General features: G+C 42.5%; 1 protein-coding gene across 1 annotated transcript in view; it reads left to right on the forward strand.

Annotated features, from left to right (window-relative positions):
* SLC26A4 (solute carrier family 26 member 4) overlaps nt 1-23452 on the forward strand; it is a 184955-nt gene that overhangs the window by 66148 nt on the left and 95355 nt on the right. The window contains exons 6-10 of the mRNA XM_069629147.1: nt 372-553; nt 2335-2499; nt 13619-13771; nt 20266-20348; nt 21246-21393. Of these exons, the coding sequence (XP_069485248.1) occupies nt 372-553; nt 2335-2499; nt 13619-13771; nt 20266-20348; nt 21246-21393 (731 nt within the window). The remainder of the gene's footprint in view (nt 1-371; nt 554-2334; nt 2500-13618; nt 13772-20265; nt 20349-21245; nt 21394-23452) is intronic.

Here is a 23452-nt window from a genome sequence, read left to right on the forward strand (position 1 = left end):
GCATAATATAACATAAGAGACAGTGTTGGCTCTCTGTGAGATAGTCCATGCAAAGTGTTCACCAACTGTGGCTCTTTCAAGGGGTGGAAAGCCAATCCAGGAGACCAAGTACTTTGGCTTCAGTCTGGAAATGGCGTCAAGGGTGTTATGTTTGTTCTTACCACCAAAGATGGCACTTTAATATAGTCAAGAGAAAGCATAGTGAGTAAGGAAACATTCCCCCAACTCACGCGGTGTACTATGGAAATGTGGTCAGGTGTCTAGATGTGTCTCAGCGACCAAATACATTGTATCCAACCTGTTCTGTTTCCTCTTACAAATCCTTAATTTTTCTCCCCATTCCTTCCTGACTGTGCTCCTTGCGTTTTTAGGCCCTTTCCCCGTGGTCAGTCTGATGGTGGGGTCGGTTGTGCTGAGCATGGCCCCCGATGACAAGTTTACATTGATGAGCAATGGCACCGGGCTGAACAAAACCATCATCGACACAGTGTCCAGAGATGCCTACAGAGTGGTGGTGTCTGGAACCCTTAGCTTCCTGGTTGGGATTCTACAGGTATTTCAGCAAGTCACTTCCTGTAGGAGGTGTAGAGGCTCTATGAGAGAGTCACCATTTTCAAAACTAGAATGTGCATGAAAACATTGTTTTTATGATTCTCAAGATTTTCAATTTTGCGTTGGCGGCCGTTGCTGTGTGTGCCACTTAGAACTTTAAGACTTGGATATGCCTCGCCATAATCTCTACCCCTTGTTTTTTTCCTTTCCGCTTTCCCGGGGAGACTCTTTTAGCCATTGTTGCCACCCATTCTTTTGTTTGCATTCCATTCCGTATTTTGTGCTAGTCTCTCGCAGTCCCTCTCAGGGTTGGTGCATTTAAGAAGGAGAAAACAAATGTAACATTGCTTCTGGGGAACTGCAGTACATTTTTGTAAACATTTTATTTTGCGAGAGATCGACGTGCTTTAACCATACAGCTATTCTCTTTCAATTCTTTGGCCCATCCTGTGTCGGCGTCAGTAAATTGTTTATGAGTTTGTACCTGGTGCATCTGGGAAGATATGGCTTTCATAAGAATGTGAGCTGCCGGTAAACTAAATGAGCCACCTTATTGTAGGTTATCTCTCTGTTCTTGATGGGCCTCATTACGAGGTTCCCGGCAACCTCGCATTACCGTTTCCACCACCTGACAACCCGGTGTTACTGGGATCTCACAATATGCAGCGGTACGGTAAGTTCCCATTCTCGTGGGGACCAATAGGACTCTGAAATGGGAACACTGAAACACTGGCACCGTTGTTAAGGGTGCCGGTGCTTCGGTGAATTCAGTGCACCTACCCCTACCGGCAGTCTCGGGATTCAGTGCACCTACCGGCAGTCTCGGATTGAAACGGTCCGGAAAAGGTGCCCTTAATGTTTTTACCAGCACCTTTATTTCCGGACCGGGTCACTCGTAATGAGGTCAATTTTTAAGCATTTTTAAAAATAGTTTGTTTTGATTAAATGGCTAAAGTGCATGCAACACTTAAAACACACATATGCTTGGTATCTTCATACAATTCATAAAACAGCTACTTTTGGGATGCGCTTTGGATTTTGATTTTGGGGGGGTTCCTGAAACAGATTGTTGCTAACACACCTCAGGTTACTGAGGATCCAGCCATCAGTGCGCAAACTCCCACATTGCTCAATGGGGCCTAGCCTGCAAGCTCAGCCGCTATTATCTGATCTCTTTGCAGGATCCAAATTCCCAAACACGGATTTACGAGTCCCAGACACAGTAAATGATGTCAATGATGCGGTGTATGGTTATTTGCAAAACATACACCGTTCTCTAATATGTCATCACGTGATACAACCATTTCAGAGCGATTCCTTCAGGACGCTTGGAGGCTGTGTACTGGCGAAATGTCTATCACGCCGGCGTGAGCCGGACCATACGTGATGTACTTTGAACGCCCGGCTGCCCAGATTCACAGTCATCCATGGACGGGCCACTCGTCCCATTTAGTAAAATCCAGTCATATTTTCAGGATATCTGCAATCATTTAGCATGGAAATAAATACATGTAATACATTTCAATTTGAACTGTTCGCCTTTTTTATTCAATCTTTAAAACGGACTGGCGTTTCTTGCTCCGTAAGTTGATGAGCCGCGTCTTAGTCCCAATGTACCGTAGATAAATGGGGCGTACTCCAATCGTAGACCGAAAAGTCCCCTTTTCTGGGAAGAGAATTAAGAAATTGAGATTGCGACGAGACAGCGAAAGTGAGTGAAACGGCTGTATCTTGGCACAATCTGGCAGTGTTAAGTAGACAACGTTATCCTTTGCTTTTCAGCTCGCCATGGGATTGCTGAAGATTGGCTTCATTGTAAGGTACCTCGCCGACCCGCTGGTCGGAGGCTTTACCACAGCAGCCGCCTTCCAAGTGTTTGTCTCGCAAGTCAAGCTGGTGCTAAACGTTTCAACCAAAAACTACAACGGCGTGCTTTCCATCATATACGTGAGTTTTATCTTCTGCTCTCAAATGGCATTTTTCCAATAGCTAATGTTTCAGTGTTATACCACATGCATGATATTTCAAAATAATTTAGCATTTTCAATATTAAAGGATATCATTTTATGTTATAGTATTGCAAATGTTTAAGAATATCAACGAAAGTACTTGAAGAAATAATGACGGACGTCTTGAGAACATAGTATTTAATGGTCAGCGGAATACTAGCTAGTATTCAAAATGGTGACTTCTTCCAAAACAACTACCAATGCAAAACCTAAAAAAAAATGGTTGTGCAGTTCTCTCTTCTTATCTATCTCTTAAATGGGTGCTCCAGAATGTTTAGTCGATTTAACATGTTTTTGTGTGCGTCAGCAGTATGACCGCTATTGCTGTCACCACAGGGTGTAAAGGAAAAGAGTGAGTGGTTCAGAATTTTGGTAAGAACAGTAGGTACCACTCCTTACTCTTCGTGTCCAAGTCTATGGGCCTCATAAGTTTAGCGGTGAGGAAAAAGTGGTGGGAAAAGTGGTGGTAATTCCGTTACTGTCACTTTTCCCGCAGCGCCGGTGGAGGTTGTCAAATTTACTTCCAGCCAAGAGCAGGAGGTAAATAGGGCCCCTGCTGGCAAGAAACAGCCGGTAACACCAGCAATTCCCCTGCACGGAGTCCTAAAAGACTCCTTGGAATGGGGAATGACCAAAGCTGCCGGCACCTGTAATATCCCGGTAATACTGGGATACTTACTGCACTCACTTAGGCTCACCCTCCCCAAGGGAGGTTGCACTTATGTTCTTCTCTTCATAGCACTTCACGCCAAGCACTTCTCCATGAGCACCACAGCACCTATTCCTTGCCCCATCCCCTCTGAACTTGCACTTTCTCAACAGGCACAAGGCATCGTAGGTTTGTCTCCCCTCCCTGTAATTCTCATTATTTGTTTTACTATTAATTCAATTATTTATCTTTGTTGCAATTCATTGTCTACCATCCCGTGTCCCCACCCTGTTGCCCTCTGGGCACTTTGAAAAAGTTTGGCTAATTGTATAAGTGCCTAACAAATGACCAATAAATAAATAAATAAAATAAATAAATATCAGGCGCCGGTAACGCTGGAATTACCAGTGGGATACCGGCAAATACATAATGAGGCCCTATGCATCCCCCTTGTGCATTTGAGCAATATATCGTCGACATACATTTGGTAAGATAGTTCATCAAGCAGAAGGGTTCCAATTAGAAGCTGCATAGGGACAATGCAGACAATAATTCACTGGAACCCCCAGACTGCTGCATGACCCAAATGTTCCCGTTTCGCCTTGCTGGATTGGCTCTCCAAAAAGAGATTAGCCAGATCAGTGCCAATGCAGACATCTACACCCAATCATGTAACTGTCATGCAGAACACTGTGATCTATGGTATCAAAAGTCTGCCAAAAGCCCCGTAATTCCTAGTACTGTCCTACAGAGCCACACCTGGACACCTAGAAAGCCACACTCAGTACCAGGAAAAAAGTCAACACTGTTTTGATATTCATGCAGGATTCTGACCAACTGATTATGGGCCTGAAGTTGAATTGGTGAGTCACTAGCCTTTAGGTAATTTTAGCAATCACTGGAAGGATTTGGGATCTGTTTGCAGTTAGTTGATTGAATCATATGGGTCATATTTCACTTTTCAAAATAATATTTTAGGGTGGTGGACAGATGCGTTTCATATCTTCCCTGTTAAGAAAGTTCAGCGTGGATAGTTACTACAACCCATTTGCTTCAGGGTAATTAACTCTGCATCCAGGTGTGGGGCAGCAGAGGGGACTGTGCGTGTGTGTGTGTGTGGGTTGCAGGGGCGGGATGGGATGTGGCTGGGATGGGGATTTCGATAGGGTAGGGGAAGCTTCCAGTTGGGGTTAAGGAGGGGAGCCCCTAAAAAGCAGGGCTCTTCATGAGAAAACAGGGCAAGCCAAGATCTGCTACGAAGCAAGAGCTGGTGATGGAAGGGTGGCATAGTCAAACCTTCATGGAGGAAAACACTGCGAGAAAGACCTGGAAGCATCAGGTGACCTTGTGGCCAGAGGCATATATGCTACTGGAAATACCTAATTTCAAGGAGTCACGGCACAGTGTCATGATGCTTAGTTGGGGACTTGAAGTATACATGAAGTGCTTATCCATAAAATTTGTGTTACAAAGGGTTTATATGGAAACAGAGATTACAAAGGTACACGATACATATCCTAAACAGTGTTTCAATCAATTCAGCGTTTGATACTCTTCTTGTATGTTCAAATAGTGCACTAGGGCCTTGTTTGTCACTGACCTATTGTTTTATTCCATGATGTCTGCTGCTTACTTCAAAATGGTATTCATAGATCTGAAACGTAACCACAGGAGCAACAGAGTACACTAAAGTTCACAATTGCGTATTGATGTACATGCATCATAACATAAGGGATAGCTTATTTACATACATCATGACATGAAGGTGAGGAAGGATAGTTCAGGGGCAACGCGTTTGTCTTGGAAGCAAGACAGCATAGCACAGGCTTGAATCCCCATCCCGCTCTGTGCGTTATAAGAGAACAATTATAATTATAAACAAATCAAAAAATAATCAGGGGTTCAGGGAGTGGAAGGTATTAGTGGTGCTAACTTGTCAGGCAAAGCTTGTTGGGTACATTAGATTAAGAGAAGTAGGGTTTAAGGTGATGAGCGCAAAGAAAAGTGTGTTGAGCAAAGATTAAGATCTGATTGGTTGTTTTCGTTTTCTTGACTTTAGGGATGTCCAGCCTCGGGCGATATTTGCTCTAACGGTTGCAACTGCCACCAGAGTTGTAGAGTTTCTTCCTTAAGTGGCTATATTGCTACTGGTTTAGAGTTTAAGAGGTAATGCAGATTTCTGGGGTAACCAATGAAGGAACAAGAGTAGCAAAGCAATGTGAACCTTTCTGGGGATAACCAATGAAGGACGAAGGGTAGCAAAGCAATGTGAACCTTTTGGGGGGTAACCAACGAAGGAAGAAGAGTAGCGAAGCAATGTGTTCCTTTCTGGGGGTAACCAACGAAGGAATAAGAGTAGCGAATCAATGTGATACTTTCTGGGGTACCCAATGAAGGAAGAAGGGTAGCAAAGCAATGTGATCATTTCTGGGGGTAACCAACGAAGGAAGAAGAGTAGCAAAGCAACATGATCCTTTCTGGGGCTAACCAACAAAGCAAGAAGAGTAGCAAATCAATTTGATACTTTCTGGGGTAACCAACGAAGGAAGAGTAGCAAAGCAATGTGAACCTTTCTGGGGTAACCAACAAAGGAAGAAGAGTAGCAAAGCAACATGATCCTTTCTGGGGCTAACCAACAAAGCAAGAAGAGTAGCAAATCAATTTGATACTTTCTGGGGTAACCAACGAAGGAAGAGTAGCAAAGCAATGTGATCCTTTCTGGGGTAACCAACAAAGGAAGAAGAGTAGCAAATCAATTTGATTCTTTCTGGGGTAACCAACGAAGGAAGAGTAGCAAAGCAATGTGCTCCTTACTGGGGGAAACCAACGAAGGAGGAGGAGTAGCGAAGCAATATGATCCTTTCTGGGGGTAACCAATGAAGGAAGAAAGGTAGCGAAGCAATGTGATCCTTTCTGGGGCTAACCAACAAAGGAAGAAGAGTAGCGAAGCAATGTGATCCTTTCTGGGGGTAACCAACAAAGGAAGAAGAGTAGTGAAGCAATGTGATCCTTTCTGGGGGTAACCAATGAAGGGAGAAGAGTAGCGAAACAATGTGATACTTTCTGGGGTACTGTAGTATCCTCACGTGTAAAATGGTCCGTGCAGTTGCACGAGAGAATGCTTGCGCAGGAGGATGAAGGTGACGAGATGGAACGTGGGAAGCGACAGTTGGAGGAGAAGCCAAGCAGAGAAGACCCACAGTTCATGTTCCCTGTTAATCCATAGCACTATTACATTGTTTAGGACCAGCAGGACAAGAGAAATTTGAGGATTTACCTGACCTCACAGAGGATGAAACAGGGGACATGAACATGTATGAAATTGCCATTGCCAAACTCAATAAACATTATGACAAGAAAATGAGCACTATCCTAGAAAGATACAAATTTGGGAAGCGAGTTCAAGATAAAGAAGAATCCGTAGAACAGTATGTTACTGCTCTGAGGAAATTGGCCCGGAATTGCAATTTCAACCAACAACTTGATGAAAGGATCAGAGACCAATTTATGCTCGAGTGCAGGAGCAGTAAGGTCAGGGAGAGACTTTGGTCTGAAGATGATCCCACACTCGATGTGGTACTTAGATTGGCCAAGGAAGTGGAGCATACGGAAACGTGTGTTTCCACTTTAGAGAATAGAATGAAGGACATATCAATCAACTCATCGATTAGTGTTGTACAATCAGATCAAGATGAAGAAATTGGAATAATTAGAGGCAACAAGAAAAAGAAAATGAAACCACAAAGAGATGGAGCAATACCCAATACCAGCAATTTTCGGCGAAGACCGTTTGAGAGCAGAGATATGTACAACAACCAAGCGAATACAAGAAGACCTGACAGAGTAGAATCCAGAAGAGGGAACAGACCCGACATCATAAGGACGTCTACATCAGGAGGAGAACGTCAAAACAGGAGCATGTTTCCCCAGGACAGTAGGGGAAGGACCAGACATAGAGGATGTTACCGATGTGGCAGTCCAAGTCACTGGGCCGACAATAAGGAATGCCCTGCTCTAAAGATGATTTGCAGAAAGTGTGGAGGAAAAGGTCACATAGCAAAGTGTTGTAGGACCAACCCAAATGGTGAACAATCCTCTAACTGGATTGGAGATGATGACGATGAGGAGGAATGTGTATTCATGGTTACCGATGAAGATACACACATAGAGAGTCCCAGAACTTAAATTGTTGTGAATGGATTTCCAGTCAATATGATGGTTGACTCTGGAGCGAAGTATACGCTGATACCAGAGGAGATGTGGAAGAAATGCGGTCCAGAGTATTTATATGAAGTTGATGTAAAACCCAAAGCCTACAGAGGAGTCAGGATAGAATTGATTGGGTGGTTTGTCGCCAATTTAGACTTCAAAGGGAGGCAAGCAAGTGGTTGAATTTATGTATCTAAAAGTGGAGAGTCTGCTCTACTCAGCTGGACACACCAGAAATTACTCAAAGTTCGTTTAGACCCCAATGCTGATGAAATGGTTTACCAAATCGATGGACCATACAATGGTAACATTCAGAAGATAAAGAATGAAATATTTAGAGATGATGTCATAGGATGTTTAAAAGGATTTTCACATCGCATATTGCTAAAGAGAGATTCAAGACCTGTAGCCCAGAAACTCAGAAATGTCCCGTTGGCCCTCAAAAGGGAAGTCAAAGAGGAACTAACCAAATTGGAAATGCAAGGTATTATTGAAAAAATTGATGCAGCGGAATGGGTTTCGCCATTGGTCATTGTTAGGAAATCTACAGGGAAAATCAGAATATGTGTTGACATGAGAGAGTTAAATAAATGTGTAATTCCCGACAGACACCCATTACCCAATATACAAGAACTAATATCCACTTTGGGCCCTGCAAAGGTCTTTTCCACGCTAGATCTTACAGCAGCATACCATCAAATTAAACTACATGAAGATTCTAAAACTTTGACGGCTTTTATCACGCCAGAGGGACTTTATCAATTTCGCAGGATGCCGTTTGGCTTAATTTCAGCAGCTTCAGTTTTTCAAAGAGTAATGCAGAATATACTTGGTGATATGGAAGGAGTAGTTTTTTTTCAAGACGATGTATTAGTTTATGCAAATGATCAAGACAAGCATGATATGATGCTGAACAAAGTTTTGCACAAACTACACCAGGCTGGAATGGTGTTGAGTGAAGCCAAATCGAAAATCAACAGAAAGGAGATTGAATATTTGGGACATGTAATATCTGGTGATGTTATTAAACCCAAGAAAGACTTGGCAGAATCTATCAAGTCCATGAATACTCCAGACAACAAAGATCAATTAAGAACATTTCTGGGAATGGCTGAATATTACGCCAAGTTTATAGAGAATTTCTCAGACAACACAGTTGAAATGAGGAGTCTAATGAAAATGAAAAAGAAATTTCTGTGGAATAAGAAGAGCGAGAAAGAATTTCAGTTCATAAAAAAAGCCTTAGCCCAAGCTCCGGCACTGCAAAGCTATGTTAGAGGCAGGAAGACTGTAATAACCACTGATGCAAGTGATGTGGGTTTAGGCGCATCTCTATCGCAATATTATAATGGACAAGAATTAGTAATTGCTTTTGCATCAAGGTTACTTAAAGGACCAGAAATGAATTACGCCACAATTGAGAAAGAAGCTCTAGCAATCAAGTGGGCCATTGAGAAATTCCGATCTTTCGTATGGGGAGTACAATTCATCATACACACAGATCATAAACCTTTAGTGGAAATATTCAGTACTAAAGGCCTCGACAGAGTATCCAGCAGGATTAGAAGATGGGTTACAAGACTTCAAGAATTTAATTTCAAGGTTACATACATTCCAGGTTCAAAGAACATTACAGCAGATTGTTTGTCCCGTTTGACCAATTTTAATGATGTAGAAGTGGATCTTGGAGATCAAGAAGCTGTGTGTGAAATATCTAGTCAAGCTATATCCAAGGAAGATTGGAGCGATAACATGGTGAAGGATGTCACTTTATTAGAAGTTATGAAGATGGTCAAAGAAGGGAGATGGAGGAAGAATGAGGTACTTTCTCCAGAAGTTAAAGTTTTTTGGGAAGTGCGAGAAGAATTATATCTTCAAAGTGACTATCTCATGAAAGGAGACAAAATAATACCCCCTATCGGCCTAAGAGAGAAGATTATAACAATGGCTCATGAGGGACATCAGGGCATTGTGAAGACTAAAAGGAGAATCAGAACCACATATTGGTGGCCCGGCTGTGATAGGCTGATCGAAGACCAAGTTAGAAAATGTATCCTTTGCTCAAAGAGTGATAAAGTGTGCAGGGGTGCGGACTATCCTATGGTACTGAGAGAAGTCCCCGAGAGTCCGTGGAGTGAATTAGCCATGGATGTGATTGGCCCCGTTTGGAGTGATGGGTGTGCTACTTATTGTTTAGTGATAATTGATATGTTAACCAGGTGGGCTGAAATTAAATTTCTACCTCAAGTTACCACACGCAATATTATAAATTTCATGGAAGAAGTGTGTGAAAGAGAGGGTTATCCCAAAATAGTTCTCACTGATAATGGCTCACAGTTTAAATCTGAGGAAATGAAGACATATTTAAAAGGGAAAGCCATCAACCATAAATTGTGCGCCATTTACCATCCACAAACTAATGGTATTGTGGAGAGGTTCAACAGAGTGATAAAAGATGCCATTAAATTGGCATGGGCCAATGGAAAGGAATGGAAGGTGGCAGTCAAGGAGACTCTGTTGGCCCACAGAGTCACTCCTCACAGTTCGACTGGAGTCACGCCATTTGAACTCAATAGAGGCAGAAAAGCCAATACAAACATGTTTCCGGGTTGGATGAATGAACTTGTGAGAAGTAACGATAAAATAGAAAAAGCAAAGGAGAATATTAGACACAGGCAAATTGACAACAAAAAAATACATGACAAAAAACGCTTTAGGAAATTGCCTGAATTTCAAGTAGGTGGTTGGGTGAGGATAAAACTACCTGCGAATTTGAGAGTAGATGGTTGCGAATGGTCCAAGCCCGTGAGAGTGGTAGAGATATATTCCCATGCCGTTAGGACCCAAGATGGCAGAGTATGGAACAATGAAAGAGTAATGGATATAAGTGATCAAAGTTGGGGGAGTAAGTCTGCTGGCTTGGGTGAAGTGGATAGTGAGAGAGGAAGAGCTGGTATAACTGTTGACATGGGTGATAAGAACATACGAAGGGAGAGTGAGGTGTTGAGCAGAATTTCTAAGAGAGTTATTTCCTTGGCAACAGAATCAGATGAGCATCAAGAGGGAAGTAACAGGATGAGATTCAGGACGGGAAGAGAATGCAGACCGCCAAGATATCTGTGTGACTATGTAGAATAAAGGGATTATGCCAAAAAGGTTTTCTATATAAAGAAGGGAGATGTGTAGTATCCTCACGTGTAAAATGGTCCGTGCAGTTGCACGAGAGAATGCTTGCGCAGGAGGATGAAGGTGACGAGATGGAACGTGGGAAGCGACAGTTGGAGGAGAAGCCAAGCAGAGAAGACCCACAGTTCATGTTCCCTGTTAATCCATAGCACTATGTAAAAATAACATTATAAAAGTTAAATAATAAATACATTAAGCCCCATCTATTTGCCCCTCCATACTTCAGGTACCCAATGAAGGAAGAAGGGTAGCAAAGCAATGTGATCATTTCTGGGGGTAACCAACGAAGGAAGAAGGGTAGCAAAGCAATGTGAACCTTTCTGGGGGTAACCAATGAAGGAAGAATAGTAGCGAAGCAACGTGATCCTTTCTGGGGGTAACCAACGAAGGGAGAAGAGTAGCAAAGCAATGTGCTCCTTTCTGGGGGAAACCAACTAAGGAGGAAGAGTATCGAAGCAATGTGATCCTTTCTGGGGGTAACCAACAAAGGAAGAAGAGTAGCAAAGCAATGTGCTCCTTTCTGGGGGAAACCAACTAAGGAGGAAGAGTAGCGAAGCAATGTGATCCTTTCTGGGGGTAACCAATGAAGGAAGAAAGGTAGCGAAGCAATGTGATCCTTTCTGGGGCTAACCAACAAAGGAAGAAAAGCAAAGCAAAGTGATGCTTTCTGGGGGTAACTAATGACAGAAGAAAAGTAGCAAAGCAATGTGAACCTTTCTGGGGGTAACCAATGAAGGAAGAAGAGTAGCGAAGAAATGTGATCCTTTCTGGGGGTAACCAATGAAGGAAGAAGAGTAGCGAATCAATGTGATCCTTTCTGGGGTAACCAATGAAGGAAGAAGAGTAGCGAAGCAATGTGATCCATTCTGGGGGTAACCAACAAAGGAAGAAGAGTAGCGAAGCAATGTGATCCTTTCTGGGTGTAACCAACAAAGGAAGAAGAGTAGCAAAGCAATGTGATCCTTTCTGGGGTGGGGGTAAAAAACGAATGAAGAAGAGTAGCAAAGCAATGTGATCCTTTCTGGGGTAACCAACAAAGGAAGAAGAGTAGCAAAGCAATGTGATCCTTTCTGGGGGTAACCAACAAAGGAAGAAGAGTAGCAAAGCAATGTGATCCTTTCTGGGGTGGGGGTAACCAACGAAGGAAGAAGAGTAGAAAAGCAATGTGATCATTTCTGGGTGTAACCAACAAAGGAAGAAGAGTAGCGAAGAAATGTGATCCTTTCTGGGGGTAACCAATGAAGGAAGAAGAGTAGCGAATCAATGTGATCCTTTCTGGGGTAACCAATGAAGGAAGAAGAGTAGCGAAGCAATGTGATCCATTCTGGGGGTAACCAACAAAGGAAGAAGAGTAGCGAAGCAATGTGATCCTTTCTGGGTGTAACCAACAAAGGAAGAAGAGTAGCAAAGCAATGTGATCCTTTCTGGGGTGGGGTAAAAAACGAATGAAGAAGAGTAGCAAAGCAATGTGATCCTTTCTGGGGGTAACCAACAAAGGACAAAGAGTAGCAAAGCAATGTGATCCTTTCTGGGGTGGGGGTAACCAACGAAGGAAGAAGAGTAGCAAAGCAATGTGATCCTTTCTGGGGTAACCAATGAAAGAAGAAGAGTAGCAAAGCAATGCAACAAAGGAAGAAGAGTAGCGAAGCAATGTGATCCTTTCTGGGGGTAACCAACAAAGGAAGAAGAGTAGCGAAGCAATGTGATCCTTTCTGGAGTGGGGATAACAAACGAATGAAGAAGAGTAGCAAAGCAATGTGATCCTTTCTGGGGTAACCAACAAAGTAAGAAGAGTAGCGAAGCAATGTGATCCTTTCTGGGGGTAACCAACAAAGGAAGAAGAGTAGCGAAGCAATGTGATCCTTTCTGGGGTGGGGGTAACCAACGAAGGAAGAAGAGTAGCAAAGCAATGTGATCCTTTCTGGGGTAACCCATGAAAGAAGAAGAGTAGCGAAGCAATGTGATCCTTTCTGGGGGTAACCAACAAAGGAAGAAGAGTAGCGAAGAAATGTGATCCTTTCTGGGGGTAACCAATGAAGGAAGAAGAGTAGCGAATCAATGTGATCCTTTCTGGGGTAACCAATGAAGGAAGAAGAGTAGCGAAGCAATGTGATCCATTCTGGGGGTAACCAACAAAGGAAGAAGAGTAGCGAAGCAATGTGATCCTTTCTGGGTGTAACCAACAAAGGAAGAAGAGTAGCAAAGCAATGTGATCCTTTCTGGGGTGGGGGTAAAAAATGAATGAAGAAGAGTAGCAAAGCAATGTGATCCTTTCTGGGGGTAACCAACAAAGGACGAAGAGTAGCAAAGCAATGTGATCCTTTCTGGGGTGGGGGTAACCAACGAAGGAAGAAGAGTAGCAAAGCAATGTGATCCTTTCTGGGGTAACCAATGAAAGAAGAAGAGTAGCAAAGCAATGTGATCCTTTCTGGGGTGGGGGTAAAAAACGAATGAAGAAGAGTAGCAAAGCAATGTGATCCTTTCTGGGGGTAACCAACAAAGGACGAAGAGTAGCAAAGCAATGTGATCCTTTCTGGGGTGGGGATAACAAACGAATGAAGAAGAGTAGCAAAGCAATGTGATCCTTTCTGGGGCAACCAACAAAGTAAGAAGAGTAGCGAAGCAATGTGATCCTTTCTGGGGGTAACCAACAAAGGAAGAAGAGTAGCGAAGCAATGTGATCCTTTCTGGGGTGGGGGTAACCAATGAAGGAAGAAGAGTAGCAAAGCAATGTGATCCTTTCTGGGGTAACCCATGAAAGAAGAAGAGTAGCGAAGCAATGTGATCCTTTCTGGGGGTAACCAATGAAGGAAGAACAGTAGCCAATGTGAACCTTTTTGATCAAGTTTGTGTGGCACACAGCACAGAATCCTCTGAGGCAAGCACACTTTTTAGCCAACAAGGAAGTCCTATGTCTCTGTCTCTGCGTCAGAGGATCAGGGATTGGGATGTCCGAGTAAGAAATTCCATACCACTAACTCACACAAAGCATGTATCTCTTTTCTCCCCGCAGACCATCAGAGATATTATTCTTAACATCAGCACCACCAACATTGCGGATCTCATCGCTGGACTGCTGACCTTTATTGTCTGTGTGGTTGTTAAGGAACTAAATGACCGGTACAAACGCATTCTTCGCGTGCCAATTCCCATCGAAGTGATTGTGGTAAGTGATCAACCAGATGAGCTCGTCTTGTTTACTAACTGCAAGCGTTGCAGTTAGTAAACAAGATAATAATAATAATAATATCATTGACACGCCAAGCCGTCAGCCGATCAATCTGCATATATATTACACACAGGTATTCTAGATCTCAAATGAAGGCCGACAGCTAAAATATGTGAAGGCTTAGACACTCCTATAGCCCAGCTACATGGGTAGGTGCACCAGATAATCACAGAATTTATGTTGGCTAAAATGAAAAAATGCACATTGAGCTCCGGAGCAAATATTGAATATACAGCTAAGACGGCTCCATTATTTTTAGCTCTGGAACTAACATTGAATATACAGATAAGTGCTCAATTATTTTAAGCTTTGGAACTAACATTGACTGTATAGATAAGTGCTCCATATGCACAGTGATTTATAAACACAATCTGAAATTGACCCATTAAAAGCTATTCATGCATAGTGTAAATAATGCCATGCAGCTTCACTACAACTCTGGCAGTAGCTGTGCCCTTATTAAGGGCACAGCTGACGCTGGAGTTGCATTTTTTTTTGCACCCGCGAATGGGCAAGAACCGGGTCATGCCGAGCTCGCTGGACCCGGTAATTGCCAATTTTCGGGTGCCGGAATCAAGGGCGTCCCGATCCCCATTCTGCCCCATAGGGCTGTATGGGGATGGGGACGTCGGATGCACCGGCACATTCTGAGTTGTGCCGATGCATCCGACGTGCTCTGCTCGCGGGTGCCGTTACACCCACCAGGGAAAAACCTGGTGGGTGGACGGCACCCGTGAGTAGAGCACGTAGTATGGCGTTATGGGAACTACGGTACCAGCATGCTTACCGGTACCATAGTTCCTGGACCGCCATGGTTGCAATGAGGCCCCATAACTTAGGAAGGTCACTTTTGGAAAGATATGAGGGTCTGTAGGGCTGCTGATGATGATGGGTTGAACCTTAAATCAAGTGCATCAAAGCGATGGGACAATATAATCCTAGTTAATTAGATTCAATGGTTGCGCGATAGCAGGTACTTTTCCACACAATGATAAGGCCTGGTTCACCCATTTGACTGTGTCATTCTGATTTCATAAATGTGCTTGCAGATAGTTAATATACAGTTCAGAGTGATTTTGCAGGACAGTAGGTTTTTTGTGTCTAGTATCATTGTGAATATATTTTTGTTTGTACGCAACGGGTCATTTTAAGTGCAGGGTGCTTCTTCATTCTCTATCAAGTATAGGCACAGTCAGGGGCGTTGCTAGGGGGGGGATTAGGGGGCTATAGCCCTTGATATTTTGATAGTAGCCCCGGATAGAATCTCAGGAGCTACAGCCAAAAGACTAGCTAGCCCCCAGTCCCAACAGTTCCGACATCAGCGTAGCCCCGGGTCTTTTCCAGACCTAGCAACTCCCCTGGGCACAGTGTCAGAGTTTCAAAGCAGAATTGCAAATTCAGGGTTTTGTGGTCTGGAACAACCAGAGGTGGTGGAGTGAATCCGTTGCATAAAGGCAGATTTAAAAAGAGTCAGATGTTTGGCATAAGCTACCACCGGCAAAGGTGTGGTCATAGCTTGCACCCCAAATTGGTATTCACAAAGAAGTTGGGTGTAACATACCATTATCAGAAAATGTTTAGTAAGTTAAACGCAAATCACAAAAATAGGCCCACTTGTGTTCAAAATTCGTGGTCTGACTTGGAGTGACCTTAATCTAGTGCAGGCGTACTCCATATGTGGCAGGAAAAACAGTTAACATTTTGCAAAAAAACCTTCTCCCACTCTTTCCACATGATTACACACACTTTGGTTTACTTTCACAATGGACATTCAACTCTGAGACCACTTGTGGAATGTCCGGATATGACTTGAGTATTCTCAAAGGATACCAGACCACTTTGAAGTTCTCTAATTACTAATAGTTACACTCTAATCAGTTTGTACATCTTCAACATTGGCACACGCCTTCGACACACCATCTACTCTCCAACACGCACAGGATTTGCTTGTACGTTATGCATGATTGAGCTACACAACTCTGCATCATTTCCACTGAAATGTACACAGCTTGCTATGCTATTCCAAAAAGGAAAACAAATATGGCAATAAGACTGGGACCCACCCCAAAAGGTCACAATCCTAACCACACCATCCTGTTAATATTGGGGGCAATTTAGGGTGTGGTACCCCATAATTCCAGTCCTGTAGCTGTCAAGTAAATATATGGAGTGCCTACCCATGTTATTTCTTTCAGTGCGTGCCCACCTTCTCCACCAATGCATACTAAACACATCTTTGCCCATCATTTAACCCCCAGGTCTCAAGATCAAAAAGAGGGGGGTGTTGCTCATGCTTCTAGGGGATGGATCCAGTGTAGAAGCTTTAGAGACATGCTAGAGATAGAATATAGTGCATTTGCAGTAAAGAGTTAAATCGGCCAGCTTCCATAATGCCTTCAGAAAGTCATCATTAAGAGTTCAATATGGACTGTTGTATTTATTTATCCATTGTGGATGTACGTAGTGCACCCTGATGCCCGTGGGCTGTGGTGCCATATATACACACACACAAATAAATAAATAAATGTAGCTATAGGGATTTGGCCTTCATCGAGCTGGTAAGCAACGGAGTGTGGCACAACAAAGGACATTCTGCGCACTATTTAAAGGCAGCAATCTGTAAACTGTCTGACAATTCTGTATCTCAAAGAAGGACATCACTCATTTTTCTAGGAAAAGAAAACATTTCTTTATTGTAATTCTGGTTCACAAAGGTACTTTCTTGATTATGTGATAGTTCAGGATCTTGAGATCCACGAGGTGTGATGAGCCTCCACAGGCGTCCCATGGTTTCCCTTTGTTTGTTACCAGTGACCCGAGAGATATTGCAGTTTCCACCGTCTTGCTAATATTCCTCTTCACTATATATATGTTCATGGTTATCCACGTGTTTCAGTCTTTAATGTGATTGTTGCTCTTTTCAGATTCAATTCTTCAGCAGATACTTCAGATGAACATGCTTGACTTGGTCTTTTTTGGGCGGTTGCTAGGTCTATGGCTGTTTAACGAAATAAATAAAGTTCATATTGTTTTTCTGTCTCTTTATGTAGGGCTGGCTCCTTTGGCAATCCTTCTCTAGACATAGCCCAGTGTCTTTATCCTTCGTTCAGATCTTTGTGGTCTGTTTGCAAATCTTTGCATATTTTGTACAATGTAAAACACCGTTTCTTTTATATTTTCAGTGGGTCTTTGATTGTGCCTTGCTTGCTGGACTCTAAATGAATCGTCCATCTTCAACTTAGAGTGGCTTTTGGCTTAGATATTAGACTGGATTTAGATGCATTATTTTCTTTTTTCGCCCTTCGTGGACTACAACAGATTCCTCGTACAACCTTAACTAGCATGCACTTCAAAGCTACTTTCATTTCTTAGTCTTTGGTTGGCTTTTTGAAACACTTGTATCAACAGGCTCTTCCATTGTCTTTTTCCACTTTCAGACTTTATTATACTTGGCTGATTTGTAAGTGATGTATCAACATACAATTTAATTGTCTCTTTGCACGTCCATCCCTTCTTAAACTTAGGCTGATTTCTTGGACCAGATGTACCAGCCTGCTTTTCAAATGTCTTTCAATGTCTTTAGACTTAGGGCCCCACTACAAGTTTGTCAGCAAATCTGCTGAAATACCATCAAACGGAATTACTGTTACCGCCACTTTGTCCAGCAGATTTATCATTTGATTACAAGTGGCGGTAGGTGGTGTAAATCCCCCTTTCATGAAGTCAATAGGACTCCTGTGGATTTCGGTGGAATTACAACCAATGGGAATTTTACTGGTGGCAATTCCACCGATTTTTGAAAGTAGGGAGAACGTTTTACCTCCAACATTTGGTGCGGTAATGAGGCAGTGATACAGCATAAACAGAATTACCACAATTCTTTCCTGCACCGCCAACCTCATAATGAAGCCCTTAGAGTGGTTTCTAACAGTGATTAGCCTGTGTGTCAGTGAATGCGTGTCTCTTTCAATCCTTCTAGGACTATGGCTGATAGTTTGAACCACATGCACCAGCATGCAATGCAACGTACCCTTTCTCCTTAGACCCTTTCAGCTTTTTAGTTGTAGCTGCTGTTTTGGAACACATTTATCAACATGCATTTCAATCCCTTACATTTCTCATTCAGTCGTTCCTAAACTAGACTGATTTGTTACACAGTATTTCCATATAGATTCAATTACTTCTTTCGTTTTTTCTTAGATTTTATCTGGTTTTGTGCACAACATGTACCAGTATGCATTTCAATTGTCTCCTCTCACACACCATCCTTTTGCGTGGCTAATCTCCTAAACTCCCTCCATTCCTCATCGCTTTCCTGCAGTTGGTGTTCTCACTGCTTCCCACTGCACTCCTCTTCTGAGCCTCTCCTCTGCTGAACTGCCTGCTCTCCATGTCTCAGGCGTTCTCCATGTCACCTTCTCAGCTCTCACCTCTTCAACAGTCCTGGAAGATTTAATCAATCCAGCAGCGATGTGCTCCCCTCCCCTTTGGTTGCTCAATGCTTCTCTTACACCCCTCCTTCTTACTGTTTGTTCCTGGTGTTGACATTTCATCAGCCATGCTACCGAGCGTTGTTCACTCAGCACCTCCCAACTCTGCAGCAAATCAGCTACTCACGGGCAAGGCCAGTGGAACTCAAATGGTGGCTCTCCTTTAGATTGCAGGTAAAGGACTCGTGTGCAGTATTCCTCTACTTGAAATGGTTCACCAGCTCTATGACATCACATGATCTTCTCCAGCCCACTTAAGTAGCTTCCTGAACCCTTTTGGTTCCTTGCACAATTCCTGTCCCTCTTCTTTTTCAGACTCTCCCTCTTTTAAGTTTGTGGCTCTGGAGCAGCGGTTGGCTGTTCACAAAATGGGAAAAAAGACTACTTAGTCGTGTATGTCTTTTGATGGCTTCATTTCAACACAACAAGGTCTACTGTAATCATGGATATTTTTGACCTGAACACATGCTAGAGACTTTCCTGCATGAGTTGGGCGTGCTATGAAGTTACAAATCTTCTTCAGAGACGCGAAAGAGGGAATGTAACTCGTTATGGAACCATAATTTGAATTCGACACTGGGTTGATTATTGTGGCCTGTCCTAAGAAAACTGCTGAATCTTAAAGATGGTCAAAATGTGTTGGCGTTCAGAGCAATGTACAGAAAAACTAACATTGATCTTGGTTCAATGATTTTCTCTTCATTCCATACAAAAACTAAATACATACTAAAACGTCCTTGCTCCAAAGCCTTGTGAATGTTTCCCTGTTTCATTTTTAACAGTATATTCTGATGTGGATTCAATTTGGGGAGGGGATATTCCCCATTTAAATTATCTGAATAGCTTAGATTCCCTCTATTAATCTATAATTTTCAGAGACATTTGAAAAAGCCAAAACTTTGTGCTGCCATCTAGTTAAATAGGTTCATATCAAGGCATCTCTCTGTATGGCTGTTCCTACTGATCGACTGACTTCTGGTGCTTCATACATGGACTGATTTACCCCCTGTAACTCCTTGCTGTTTGGAGATCAGGGAATTGGTGGCCTTGTCTTAGGGTGGCAGAACACCATTTGATGCAAAGTCCTGAAAAAGGCAAGGTCTTCCAAATAATGCTTCTGTAGAAGCTGAAAGTATAGTTGACTTATTTCATATTTGTGTGTTTTTATATTTGAAATGAAATGTATATTTTTCTTGGATTTGTTTAAATTGATCATACCCTTCTTAATATGTACTGCAATGTCTAATAAAGTGGTCATTATAATGATATATGTAGTTTTCCATGCAAATGTTATTTGACTTTGCTGGCTTGCTGTATCCACTGTGAATAATCATGTATGTGACATGGTTATATGTCCTCCAGTACATAATGTTGTATTGTTTGAGGCTTACTTCTAATTTAATCAGTGTTGTTTGAGGCTTACTTCTAATTTAATGAGTGTCTCCACTCGTCCCATATTAAAGGTTTAAGCTTTGAGACTATACATTAGCACGTGTACTGTTCCCACATTGGCTGATCAGTGCTGTGCGCTGCCGCTAGGTGTTTTATATTGTACTGGGCTAGGTTGTGAAAGATGTAGGATTGGCAGCTGGGAACATGTACAGGATCGAGAGTAATAGTAAAGGGGACGGTGGGACTTTGGACATTATCCAACAAGAGTATGATGCTCAAACAGAAGCGTTTTTTTGGCCATGGCCCTGGGCTCCATGTAAGACCCCATGCAATATCAGCAGGAAGAATAATCAGCAGTTTCCCGGTGTGGCCCACTGATGGCTAGAGATGGGACAGAGTCAGTCTATGTTTAGTTGATGCCAATGGCGAAAGGATAGGAATTGATTGCCAGAGTGACATAGAGGAGAATAGTTAATATCGAAGCAGATTTTGATTGGCTGTGTTATTTTTATTATTGCTTCATTTCTTTCATGTTTGTTTGATCTCCAGACAATCATTGCAGCAGGAATTTCATATGGTGCTGACCTTCAGGGCAAATATAATGCAGGCATCGTGAAAACCATTCCACGAGGGTGAGTTATGTTCTGTTAATGAGACAAAATCTGAAGTATTTGTACATGTTCTTTTATATTCTTTTCAAACTCTCCTCCTCTTCCCGGTTTCCAGTGTGCACTGAAGACAAACACTCTGAATAGATGTAGGCACAACAGTACCAGAAATGGAGCCCCTTTTTTTACCCGTGTCTTTGCCGAATTATATACTCTCCTAATATTTGATCTCTGAGCTACGCTCTAAGATCTAAGTCCAGAGCTATACAAAAGTGAATTTTATAATTAAAAATATTTCATAGGTTTTTCATGTTATATGATATGATTGGTTAGTTATAACGCGCTTAATATCCAGAGGTTTCTAACGGCCCCGGGGATCGAACCTGCGTTTCTCCATGTCGTTTTGCTTCCATGGCGAGCATGTGGCACCTGGGCTATCCTCCCGAGACAGGCCTGTCTATACTTCTTATGGGGTAAAATTAAGGGAAAGCATTTGTAATGCGCTAACACATCAAGTAAATTGTGTTTCAAGTGTGTTATGGAAATAAATGTGCCTGGTTATATCAATCATATTTCCCTTTATTTGTTCAAACAAATGTGTTTTTTCTTCCACGAGGCATAACAACACCAGCACATTAGCTTGACATTTACTAATTGTAGAATATTGTCTTGCTGGTGTTTACTTTAAAGACATAAAGATGAGAATTGTGTGTTCTTTAATAGCCACTGAACTTCAGTCTGATTCCAGGGCATCTTAGCCATCTTCTAAAGGCACTGGACACACGTCAGGTTGCTAGAGTGGAATGCAGGCTCTAGCGCCACACCTTTTCCTGTGGTTTGTGGGCCAGATCACAGGGCACAATGGGGATCCAACATGCGAGTGCCATTCCAATGCATCTCTGTCCTTGCTTGTCCTTCCAGATTTCTGCCGCCTGTGTCGCCGTCGGTGGACATGTTTTCGGAAATGATTAGCTCAGCCTTTTCGATCGCCATTGTGGCATATGCTGTGGCTGTGTCCGTTGGAAAAGTATATGCCACAAAACACAATTATACCATTGATGGAAACCAGGTGAGCGTGCCACGCATTTCTTAGTTTCTAACAAATCCCAAAATATGTAACATCAACAACTGCTAGTCTTCATATATGTGCATGCACCGGAGTCATTTGCCGATTATAAACATGTCTATGGTCTATGCTCAGCCCTTCTCTATGAAGGCCATGGCATCCTCTCAAGAACGGATTCAGTTTAATGCTGAGCGCCTAATCCCCACCTTGTGGGATAGAGTCTGGAAAGAAGAATCATTGGCTGGTACTGGAGCAAGTGCCAAAGACTTTAAGAGAGCTTAGAGATCCAGGTTCAGGAGCTTAAGACTAGTGGCTCTGCAGACTCAGGTGAAAGATTTAAGTATGTGTTTTAATCAAACCTTAAATCTTTCACGCAGCGTATAAATAAGGGGGATTGCCTGGCTTCTGAGTCCTGATGCCATATGTACTAGACAACTCTGTGCACGTCCCATAATATTATGCACAGTAATGATACCATAAAACAACGTGTTCATACTGGCTGTGGCAGTATATACCAGTAGCCCCAGGAACAAACATTCTCTTTTTTGGCTTTGCCATTTATGTCAGTAAAAATCTACCACCACAGAAGGAAAACAAGTTATTGCTGCTGCAAGAATGCTTTCCCAACCCACACCACCCTGCAAGAATGCGCTTCATGTTGCCTTTGCCCTCATCAGCAGTAAAACATGTAATGCTAGAGTAAGGACCCATTTCCTTGTTTGGCTGCCCAAATGCCTCCACACACGTCGCACCATGTAAGAACACTCATCATGTTGACTTTGCCGTAACACCAGTAAAACATGCTATGTCACGGTAAGAAAACCTTTACTTGCTGGCTTCACAAATGCCCCCACCACCCCATGTAAGAACAGAATATTTGAAATGTCCAGTCTGCCTGCCCCATTGTGCATTAAATCCACCGCTCCAAACCCTTCTCCATGTAATAACATTCAAAAAATTGGATTTGCCCCAACATACCAATAAACCATCTATGCTCCAATGAGAAAAATGTTTGAATAATAGGTTAAAATGTTGCATTATGCAACACAATTTCTGTGAAATATTGGTTAAAAGCCAGTCGGTTTGCTATTGGTTTTGAGGGTTACTCCAATCCAAAAATCCAAAAGATCCAATTTACAAACAGTGCACAGGAGCATTTCCCACTGCAGGTTCATGATGCCCTTTCCCACAAAAAATGCCAGTATAAAAGCATTTTCATCTGGCTTTGCCCATAATGGCTTCACCAATATATGCCAGTATTCCTGTATAACAACATACTAATTTTTGCTTTGCCCATAACACCAGTACTGATAGTATAAGAAAACATGGGCAGCCTGATTCTGTCAATATTTGGCATCATCACCACATAAGCACACACTGTCATTGGCTTTGCCATGAAAATTGCTATGCCACAATAAGAAAACATGTCCAAACTGGCTGCACAAAAATGCCACTCTTGCCACGTAATAACAATTATCATGCTTACTTTGCAAAAGATGCCACTGTAGGTAATATCTAGACTGGCGGCATTAAAAGGTCAGTCTAGCCAGACAATAACACATCTCATGCTAGCTTTAATATAGGGACCCAGTAAATATGTCATGGCACAGTAAGAAATGGCTAGACTGGCTTCACCAAAATGCCAGTCTAGCCTAGCAATAACACATATCATGCTTGCTTTATCATTGACGCCCAGTAAAAAATGCCATGTCACAGTAAGAAATGTCTAGATTGGCTACACTGAAAATGGCAGTCTAGCCACATAATAGTATATATCCTGCTTAGACACCCATTTAAATGTCATCACTCAATAAGAAATGCTAAACTGGCTACTCCAAGATGTCAGTCTAGCCATGTAATAACACTTAACATGGCGCTTAATTATAAATGCCCAGTAAAAATGTTATGCAACAGTAATAAATGGCTATACTGATTGACCCAAATGCCAGCCTAGCAACATAATAACACTTATTATGCTGACTATATCATGGATGGAAAATTAAATTCCGTAGTAGCACTCCAAAGCCACCGCCCCTCCCTCCGCCTCTCACTGTGCCCACTG

This window comes from Ambystoma mexicanum, chromosome 12 (assembly GCF_040938575.1).
Source record: "Ambystoma mexicanum isolate Mex_15411 chromosome 12, UKY_AmexF1_1, whole genome shotgun sequence".
In the NCBI taxonomy this organism is placed as follows: domain Eukaryota; kingdom Metazoa; phylum Chordata; class Amphibia; order Caudata; family Ambystomatidae; genus Ambystoma; species Ambystoma mexicanum.